General features: G+C 44.4%; 1 protein-coding gene across 1 annotated transcript in view; it reads left to right on the forward strand.

Annotated features, from left to right (window-relative positions):
- The window catches only part of LOC127914888 (involucrin-like), a 4226-nt gene extending 2514 nt beyond the window's left edge, over positions 1 to 1712 (forward strand). The window contains exons 3-4 of the mRNA XM_052492631.1: positions 27 to 1025; positions 1107 to 1712. Coding sequence (XP_052348591.1) covers positions 27 to 1025; positions 1107 to 1712 — 1605 coding nt within the window. The remainder of the gene's footprint in view (positions 1 to 26; positions 1026 to 1106) is intronic.
- The last annotated feature ends 9630 nt before the right edge of the window (positions 1713 to 11342 follow it).

Below are 11342 nucleotides of genomic sequence, written 5' to 3' on the forward strand. Positions count from 1 at the left end.
AACCCCAGGAGAACAATCCACTATAGGAGATCACTGCAGACCAGCAACCCCAGGAGAACAACACCCTAAAGGAGATCACTGCAGACCAGCAACCCCAGGAGAACAACCCACTAAAGGAGATCACTGCAGACCAGCAACCCCAGGAGAACAACCCACTAAAGGAGATCACTGCAGACCAGCAACCCCAGGAGAACAACCCACTAAAGGAGATCACTGCAGACCAGCAACCCCAGGAGAACAACCCACTAAAGGAGATCACTGCAGACCAGCAACCCCAGGAGAACAACCCACTAAAGGAGATCACTGCAGACCACCAACCCCAGGAGAACAACCCACTAAAGGAGATCACTGCAGACCAGCAACCCCAGGAGAACAACCCACTAAAGGAGATCACTGCAGACCACCAACCCCAGGAGAACAACCCACTAAAGGAGATCACTGCAGACCACCAACCCCAGGAGAACAACACCCTAAATGAGATCACTGCAGACCAGCAACCCCAGGAGAACAACCCACTAAAGGAGATCACTGCAGACCACCAACCCCAGGAGAACAACCCACTAAAGGAGATCACTGCAGACCACCAACCCCAGGAGAACAACCCACTAAAGGAGATCACTGCAGACCAGCAACCCCAGGAGAACAACCCACTAAAGGAGATCACTGCAGACCAGCAACCCCAGGAGAACAACCCACTAAAGGAGATCACTGCAGACCAGCAACCCCAGGAGAACAACCCACTAAAGGAGATCACTGCAGACCAGCAACCCCAGGAGAACAACCCACTAAAGGAGATCACTGCAGACCAGCAACCCCAGGAGAACAACCCACTAAAGGAGATCACTGCAGACCACCAACCCCAGGAGAACAACCCACTAAAGGAGATCACTGCAGACCAGCAACCCCAGGAGAACAACCCACTAAAGGAGATCACTGCAGACCAGCAACCCCAGGAGAACAACCCACTAAAGGAGATCACTGCAGACCAGCAACCCCAGGAGAACAACCCACTAAAGGAGATCACTGCAGACCAGCAAACCCAGGAGAACAACCCACTATAGGAAATCACTGCAGACCAGCAACCCCAGGAGAACAACCCACTAAAGGAGATCACTGCAGACCACCAACCCCAGGAGAACAACCCACTAAAGGAGATCACTGCAGACCAGCAACCCCAGGAGAACAACCCACTAAAGGAGATCACTGCAGACCAGCAACCCCAGGAGAACAACCCACTAAAGGAGATCACTGCAGACCAGCAACCCCAGGAGAACAACCCACTAAAGGAGATCACTGCAGACCAGCAACCCCAGGAGAACAACCCACTAAAGGAGATCACTGCAGACCAGCAACCCCAGGAGAACAACCCACTAAAGGAGATCACTGCAGACCACCAACCCCAGGAGAACAACACCCTAAATGAGATCACTGCAGACCACCAACCCCAGGAGAACAACACCCTAAATGAGATCACTGCAGACCACCAACCCCAAGAGAACAACACCCTAAATGAGATCACTGCAGAATACACAGGTGTGGGGGAGACCAGGGAGAGTGACCAGAGCAGATGGGCCCATGGTGAGGAAGGGAGTCATGCTGTATACTCAGAGGGCAGGGTAGCTGGGGGACTGGGGCACAGGGGGAGTCCCTTTAAAGCGCTGTGTGTTGGTATGGTGGCCGCTGGCATTCTGAGCCCTGCAGTGGGCCCGTGAATGGCGCTCGGATTTCACACAAAGACATGATATCGTGATGGAGGGCACAAACTCTATTGAGCATGTGCGGTGAGGCGTGAGGCAAGATTAGATCCCTGCGGCAGGGCACTAAACGGCCGCTAATCAGAATGCTAACACGCTAACAAACCTATTGTATGGCGATCTGCCAATGCACCACGCACTTCCTGCTTCCAGGTTAGCCTGTTCCAAAAGAGGGAAGGAGAGAGAGAGAGAGAGAGAGAGAGAGAGAGAGAGAGAGAGAGAAAAAATACAGTAAGGATAGTAAATATAGTAAATACAGTGAGTATGGTAAACATAGCAAATATAGTGAAGAGAGTAAACAGAGTAAATACAGTAAGTATGGTAACCAGAGTAAATGCAGTGAGGAGAGGAGACAGCGTAAATACAGTAAGGATAGTAAATAGAGTAAATACAGTGAGTATGGTAAACATAGCAAATACAGTGAGTATGGTAAATAGCAGAGTAAATACAGTAAGGAGACACAACATAAGGGTTCATGTCATTTGTCATCTAATGGTTTTCATTATGTTATGATGACCTTATGTATAATGGACAAACAATGCCCCCTCCCCTTTTACACACATACCTGTGCACACAAACACATACACACCCCACCCTGACCAGAAAACGACCTCTCGGGTTTCTATGGTTACAGACATTATCTTCCATCATTAGTCATTGACCTTGCTGACAGTTGTGAACTCTGCAGCAATACCATTAAGTAAACTATCTCTCTCAATGACTCCACATACATTTACCCAAAGTTAAGAATCTTAAACAACCAGTTCTATGTATTGAGAACTTATAAGACCAATGAGTTAAATCAAATACATGTCATATTAATGCTGTGCTTACAGCTGCAGCCCATAAGACTGACTGAAGATTTCCTTTATTCTGAATGCGATTTACAAACACCGGATTTTAGCCTGACTACTGCTGTAAGTAATACAGTTAATTTACTCAGTTTGTTAGAAATTAAAGATTATATTGGGTTTGCCTTGAGGATGGCATAAATGGGCAGAACATATCCCAGTAGTCACAACAGTCCTGAATATCCCAAGAGAGATTCATCTCCCTTGAATAACGAACCCATGGCTAAGTCTCAGCCTGTCTACTCCTCCTCCTCCTCGCCACATGAGGCAAAAGGAAGGAATGAAACAAGTCTCATAGAACAAATACAGGATGGGTGTCATGAGAGGGGGATGAAAAAAAAGGAGAGCAAAGAAAGAGAGTGATAGAGATGAGTATAAAAAGAAGACTGAAAGCCCTGGGCTTGATCCTGTGAGCTTGTTGTTGTCCTAAGATAGCCTACTCACACACTTGAATACTTGATTAGGATCCTTATGGAACATTGTGCATGTAACAACCTACACTTTTCATACAGTACATGTCAGTTGAGGTATCAGTTCTTTATAAGAGGTCTACACAAAGCATCCTCTTTTCCATACAGACAAATGTGGAATTTCTACATCTGAACACACACACACCACATGATCATACATAACTGTGTGGTTAGCACACGCAAATCTCACCTGTAAGAAACATTAATGGGTTGAAAATCCCAAATTGTTTGCATAGTCAACTTACACACAGCTCTGACACACACACTTATTCCACCAAACATGCCACCAGGGGTCTTTTCACAGTCCCCAAATCGAGAACAAATTCAAGAAAACGTACAGTATTATATTGAGCCCTTATTGCATGGAACCATCTCATATTGCTCAAATAAACAGCAAACCTGGTTTCAAAAAACAGATAAAGCAACACCTCTCCCCTCACAACACCTCTCCCCTATTTGACCTAGATAGTTTGTGTGTATGCATTGATATGTAGGCTACATGTGCCTTTTAAAAATGTATGTCGTTCTGTCCTTGAGCTGTTCTTGTCTACTGATGTTCTGTATTATGTCATTCTGTATTATGTTTCATGTTTTGTGTGGACCCCAGGTTAGAGTAGCTGCTGCTTTTGCAACAGCTAATGGAGATCCAAATAAAATACTAAATACCAAATACCTGTACATGGAGGTTATTGACAGAGATAGTTAAGGCATCCGCATACATACAGTGCATTCGGAAAGTATTCAGGCACCTTGACTTTTTCCACATTTTGTTACGTTACAGATTCATTATGAAATTGATTTAAAAAATATGTCTTATCGATCTACACACATACCCCATAACGACAAAGCAAAAACAGGTTTTTAGAAATGTTGGCAAATGTATTAAAAATGAAATATCAAATTTACATAAGTATTCAGAACCTTTATAAGTACTTTGTTGAATCACTTTTGGAAACGATTACAGGCTCGCATCTTCTTGGGTTATGAAGCAGTGGTGTAAAATACTCAAGTAAAAATACTTTAAAACACTACTTAAGTATTTTGGGGGTATCTGTACTTTATTTTACTATTTATATTTTTGGCAAATTTTACTTTTACTTCACTACATTCCGAAAGAAAATAAGGGCGGCTCTGGCGCCTCTGGACAGATGGGCGGCTCTGGCAGCTCTGGACAGGCGGGCGGCTCTGGCATCTCCGGACAGGAGGGCGGCTCTGGCAGCCCGGGACAGGAAGGCGGCTCTGGCAGCTCCGGACAGGAGGGCGGCTCTGGCAGCTCCGGACAGGAGGGAGACTTGATTCTGTGGGAGTGATCATCCTGTCTCAGCAGGCAGGTCTTGCCCCCCTTGGGTTGTGCCGTGGCGCCAAACAACACAGAAACTCAAACATAGAAAATTAACAGGCTGGGCCTAAGATCTTTGTGGGCTATACGTTTTCCGCCTTGTCTCAGGATGGTAAGTTGGTGGTTGAAGATATCCTCTAGCCGGGGGGTGTGGGGGCTGTGCTTTGGCAAAGTGGGTGGGGTTATATCCTTCCTGTTTGGCCCTGTCCGGGGTGTCCTCGGTCCCAACATTACCAACATTGGGGCCACAGTGTCTCCTGACTCCTCCTGTCTCAGCCTCCAGTATTTATGCTGCAGTAGTTTATGTGGCTTGAGTGAAACGTGTAAAATGATCAACAATCACGAGGATGTACTCATATCCCCCTTTGCATCTGTCGAGATGTAGGAAGTCTATACATACCAGTTCAAATGGCTGAGTTGTCACAATGTTTGTCAGAGGAGCTCTTGTTGCATGGGCTGGCTTTTTCTGCTTGACACAGCTACAAGTTTTAGTCACATAGTGCTCGATGTCAGATTGCATATATGGCCAGAAGAAGCGGTCACGTACTAGTGATACAGTGCGGTCAGTACCTTGGTGTCCCATGTTATTGTGCAACTCTTCCATCACTTTACCTTTGTACTGCTCTGGTAGAACTAACTGCTTGCGGGCTGTAGTGATTCTGTACAGAATGCCATCACTGTCTATTGTCAATTTGTCCCATTCTCTGAATAGGCATTTTGTCTTTGGACTGAATTTCTTTTGCTCTTTAACTGGCGGTTTGGAACCCGACAGTTTGAAATTGAGCACAGGACGGATGACCGGATCAGATTCTTGTGCTTCTCTTATCCCATCTTTTGGGATCGAGCTGGTTGTTGCAGTGGTTGTCTCACCTTCAGCTGATACTGACATAGATGCAGCTGAAAATGACCAAGGTACAACAACCTCTTTCTGTACCTCAACTGCTTGTATCGTGGCGGCGATGGTGTCTGGTGGAAGCTCCTCAGAACATTCTCTCATCAGTGACTCTACATCCAGTGGCATCCTTGACAAAGCATCTGCATCACCATTCTCTCTGCCTGACCTGTACTTTATTGCAAAGTGGAAATCAGCCAAGTCTGCAACCCACCTGGAAGTGGTTACGTTCAGTTTTGCAGTAGACAGAATCTAGCAGAGCGGGTTGTTATCGCTGTATACAGTGAAGGTCGGCACATAGTACAAATAATCATGGAACTTATCAGTGATTGCCCATTTTAGAGCAAGAAATTCTAGCTTGCTCGAGTGGTAGTGATAGTTCTTCTCAGCTGCTGTTAAGGTTCGAGAGCCATAAGCAATGACCCTAAGCTTCCCCTCTTGCTTTTGATAAAGAACTGCTCCCAAGCCTTGGTGTGACGCATCAGTGTGTACAACAAATGGCTGAGTGAAATCAGGGAAACCTAAAACTGGTGGGTGAAGCAAACACTCAATCAGCTGTTCAAGTGCCTGTTGATGCTGGTCAGTCCACAGGATTGGCTTGTTTGAGGGCACCACATGACTTACTTTCTTTATTTTTGTTTTCCGTGGGTTGATTTTTGTTTTCTCTTTACATGATGAACATTGTTTCAGGTTCTCAACTGACTCTTCTCTGGCACAATTTGCACATTTCTGGGACTTTTTGGTAGCTACGGTTAACACTCGTCCCTCAGCGGTAACCCGTTTCCATTTAAAGGGGCCTCCCTTGATGGTCTGGCTCCCCAGATTTTACATCCAGCTTGAAAATGTTCTCCACTCCCACATCGGAAGCAGTGTGTGTAGCGTGCATCTGTTCTGGCCTGCTGGCAGACAAAACACCTCCTTGGAGCTTGAGCAGAGTGGTTGGTATACCGGTTAGGTGCATATTGATGCTGTCCAGGGTCAAGTGCTTGGGACCAACTGTAGTTGCTGTAATACTGCTGCTGGGAAACAGCTGGCTGGGGTTCCCTATCTGGACTCCTAACTGGGGGTGGGGCATAGGCACAAGGCAGTGACTGAAACATAGGCTGCTGTAATGTCTCCTTAATCTGAGCAATCTCTGCACTGAGACCTTTTAGAGAAGCTACACCTGTCTTAAGTTCAGCTAACTCTGTTAACAGTTTTGCGGGTATCGTAGCTTTGGCTTCCTTCACAGGACACTTTGCAGATGGCGTATCTTCTACTTGGACTACACTTACAGTTGTAGCAGGCTGTGGGACATTAAACCGCTTTTTGTTTTGTCTTTCTATCTCATTAGCACAAGCAATGTTAAGCTTCTCTAGCAAAACCTCATCTGATGTTTTGCTCTCTAGCAGGAGAGGCTGCATGTCTATCCTGATACTGTCACTCTGGAGACCCGTAAGGACTGTGTGAAAACACATGCTCTGGACTAGAGCAGGGTCATACTTAAGCCCTGATTCTGACTCCTGGGATGCAAACAGTACTTTTTGCCTCAAATCTAAAACGCGCATCAGGAAGCTTTGAGGGGTCTCCTTGCTATGCTGTGCTTCTGAAGCTAGCTGTTTGTAAAGCTCTGTTGCACTCTTCTCTTGGAAGTGGGAACGCAGGATACATCTAAGTGTGGGAATAGTTAGCTGGGGTTTACCTTCCAAGTAGCTGCGTAGCTGTGAGCCTGGAGAAATAGCCCTGACTACTGCGTCTACTATTTCTACCTCAGGATATCCTCTGTTAAGTCCATTTTCAATCTGATGGGCAAGGCTGGAAAAAAATCTGTTTTTCTTTTTGGCCCGGTTCACCTATCTGACCAGAAATTTTTAACTCTTTTCGCCAGTATGAGCTGGGCTGTGCATTGGGTGAGAGCGGCACACTCCCCTGAAGATTGGCATGGTGTTGGGGCTGACGCAGAGAATCACTGACTTTGGCTGCAGTAATCTGCTCAGTTCCCACCCCTTGTTGTGGAGTTACAGTTCTCAGTTCCTCTATTCTGTGATGTGTTCCGGCCGGTTCAATATCATGGTCAATTTGCCCTGTTTTGTTATCTCTGCCACTGATCATCTCTGTCATTTCGTCTTTAAGTAGCAACAATTCCGACATGCCGACATAACTCTGCGACTTCCTCTCTTCCAAGGAACATCAAAAAGCCGAGCCATTAATGATATGCGGGATTTATCTTTAACATCTCTTCTCTGTTCGCCTGATATTTCAAGGAAATCACATATCTCTAGTAATTTTTCTTTAGTCAGGGTGTGCAATTCTCCTACTACCTCTTCCTGTAGTTCTTCCAAGGCGCTTGTCATGTTGACAGAACAGGAGGAACTTTTACTGTGCAGGAGTTGACTCTGAATTAGATGGTCCTTACTGTCTCTGATGGTCGATCAATGGCCTCAGTTGACACGTACTTAACCACTAACTTCCAACTTCCCTCGAACAGCCACACTTTCCTCACTGCAGCCTGCCTGAGTTGTTATGTGGAGATTTAGCTGGCTCGGAATTCAGCGACCAGGGTGTGGAAACTGGACATCTGAGCAGCTATCTCAGCGGAGCCTCCAAAAATGTTACGCCCCTGAAAACAGGGGAGAAATAATCACGAGAGTGATACGGTGTTGTATTCTCAAGTCAACGTTTAGTTCAATCATTTCACAAAAGTAACACATTACAAAACAACAGAAAACCCATTATACAAATAACACAGCAAAATATCATATTAACAACGTGTAACAGTATAATTTTAAACCGTCCCCTCGCCCGAACCAGGGACCTTCTGCACACAACGACAACAGTCATCCTCGAAGCATCGTTACCCATCGCTCCACAGAAGCTGCGGCTCTTGCAGAGCAAGGTGAACTACTACTTCAAGGTCTCAGAGCAAGTGACGTACCCGATTGAAACGCTATTTAGCGCACACCGCTAACTAAGCTAGCCGTTTCACATCCGTTACACTCACCCCCCTTTTGACCTTCCTCCTTTTTCCGCAGCAACCAGTAATCCGGGTCAACAGCATCAATGTAACAGTATAATTTTAAACCGTCCCCTCGCCCATACGCGAACCAGGGACCTTCTGCACACAACGACAACAGTCACCCTCGAAGCATCGTTACCCATCGCTCCACAGAAGCCGCGGCTCTTGCAGAGCAAGGGGAACTACTACTTCAAGGTCTCAGAGCAAGTGACGTACCCGATTGAAACGCTATTTAGCGCACACCGCTAACTAAGCTAGCCGTTTCACATCCGTTACAAACGCACATGTTCATTCACAATCGACATAAGATGGCAGCTTCTCTCAGTACGATGCTATTCTTCACTTCAATCGAGCAGGGCTAATATTACTCTCTTCAAACTTAACTCTAACTTCCTCAAGACGTTACTATGACACACCTTAAACACTCTTGACATGTTAGCGAGTTATAACATTTAAATTACTATTTTTATCATCAATAAAGTACCTGAAAACAGGGGAGAAATAATCACGAGAGTGATATGGTGTTGTATTCTCAATTCAACGTTTAGTTCAATGAGAAAAGACCGCGATTTTCCCCAGGAATATGGGTGGAGACCAGAGCAATCGATCTCCGGCTCATAGATTAAGAGCATTTCGTAGATCACAGATTAACACTTTTAGGCACGACAAAATAAAGTAATCAATATAATGTTTACACATTACTCTCACAATTCGTACCCTTTGACAGATTTTAACTTTAACACAATTATATGAATGTTATCAATCTCTATCAACTAATACTGAATGCATCTTTTTAACCTTAGATGTTTTAAGATCCTCACATATTATGAACTTACTAATACTTTTTAATGTATAACAGGCTATGAATATTTCCTTTAACCTGTCACACAGGCACTTAAGGACATCATGAATGTCATGGATATTCTGGAATTAGTGGATATATGGAGGCTTAAATACCCTGACCTAGTGAGACGTTATAAAATGCCAAGAGGAGTAAAACAAGGTTGTCCACTAACGGCATATCTATTTATTATTGCCATCAAAATGTTAGCTGTTAAAATTAGATCCAACAATAATGCTAAGGGATTAGAAATCTGTGGCTTAAAAACAAAGGTGTCATTGTACGCTGATGATTCATGTTTTCTTTTAAAACCATAATTAGACTCCCTCCACAGCCTCATAGAGGATCTAGATACTTTTGCTAACCTCTCTGGATTAAAACCAAATTATGATAAGTGTACTATATTACATATTGGATCACAAAAAAATGCTACTTTTGTATTACCTTGAAGTTTACTAATAAAATGGTCTGCCGGGGATGTAGACATACTCGGTATAAAAATCCCATAAATAAAGAAATTATCTCACTCCAATACATTTTTATAGAAAGTTAGCAAAAGTAGATAAGATCTTGCTAGCATGGAAAGGAAAATATATGTCTATTTGTGGAAAAATCACCCTGATTAACTCTTTAGTCACATAACAGTTCACCTATTTGCTTATGGATTTGCCTACACCAAGGGACCAGCTTTTGTAATGATATGAACAAAAACGATTACATTTTATTTGGAATGGCAAACCAGAGCAGACGTTATTAAATAGAGAGCGGTTCAATTGTTGTGAAGAAGGCTTCAGGGTGCCCAAGAAAGTCCAGCAAGCGCCAGGACCGTCTCCTAAAGTTGATTCAGCTGTGGGATCGGGTACCACCAGTACAGAGCTTGCTCAGGAATGGCAGCAGGCAGGTGTGAGTGCATCTGCACGCACAGTGAGGCGCAGACTTTTGGAGGATTGCCTGGTGTCAAGAAGGGCAGCAAAGAAGCCACTTCTCTCCAGGAAAAACATCAGGGACAGACTCTTGTTCTGCAAAAGGTACAAGGATTGGACTACTGAGGACTGGGATAAAGTCATTGTCTCTGATGAATCCCCTTTCCGATTCATCCCCTTTCCGATTGTTTGGGTCATCTCCCTGACCAAGGCCCTTCTCTCCCGATTGCTCAGTTTGGCCGGGCGGTCAGCTCTAGGAAGAGTCTTGGTGGTTCCAAACTTCTTCTATTTAAGAACGATGGAGGCCACTGTGTTCTTGGGACCTTCAATGCTGCAGACATATTTTTGTACCCTTCCCCAGATCTGTGCCTCGACACAATCCTGTCTCAGAGCTATGTGAACAATTTATTTAACTTGATGGCTTTGTTTTTGCTCTGACAAGCACTGTCAATGGTGAGACCTTATATAGACAGGTGTGTGCCTTTTCAAATCATGTCCAATCAAATGAATTTACCACAGGTGGACTCCAATCAAGATGTATGGAAACGGGATGCACCTGAGCTCAATATCGAGTCCCATAGCAAAGGGTCTGAATTTTTATGTAAATAAGGTATTTCTGTTTTTTGCAAATATGAGGTATTTTGTGTAGATTGATGAAGGGAAAAAATTATTTAATCAATTTTAGCATAAGGCTGTTGTCACGCCTTGGTCATTGTATTTTGTGTTTTCGTTATATGTTTGGTCAGGCCAGGGTGTGACATGGGTTTATATATTGTATTTTCGTATTGGGGTTTGTAGTATTTTGGGATTGCGGCTGAGTAGGGGTGTTGTATAGGCTTGGCTGCCTGAGGCGGTTCTCAATCAGAGTCAGGTTATTCTCGTTGTCTCTGATTGGGAACCGTATTTAGGTAGCTGGGGTTTCTCTGTGTATTTCGTGGGTGATTGTTCCTGTCTCTGTGTAGTTTCACCAGATAGGCTGTAATTAGGTTTTCACGTTCCGTTTGTTTTTTTGCTTTTGTATAAGTTATTTCATGTATCGCTCTTCATTTATTAAAGACATGAGTAACCACCACGCTGCATTTCGGTCCGACTCTCTTTCTACAAACGAAGAACGCCGTTACAGCTGTAATATAACAAAATGTAGAAAATGTCAAGGGTTCTGAATACTTTTCGAATGCACTGTAGGTTCAGTTTGCTCCTAGAAGAACTTTGGCGAGGCGAAGCGAACGCCCGTGCTTGTACACTCCCTAAAGTGTACAAAAAACGTCAATATTACT

The sequence above is a fragment of the Oncorhynchus keta genome, chromosome 34, assembly GCF_023373465.1.
Source record: "Oncorhynchus keta strain PuntledgeMale-10-30-2019 chromosome 34, Oket_V2, whole genome shotgun sequence".
NCBI lineage: Eukaryota > Metazoa > Chordata > Actinopteri > Salmoniformes > Salmonidae > Oncorhynchus > Oncorhynchus keta.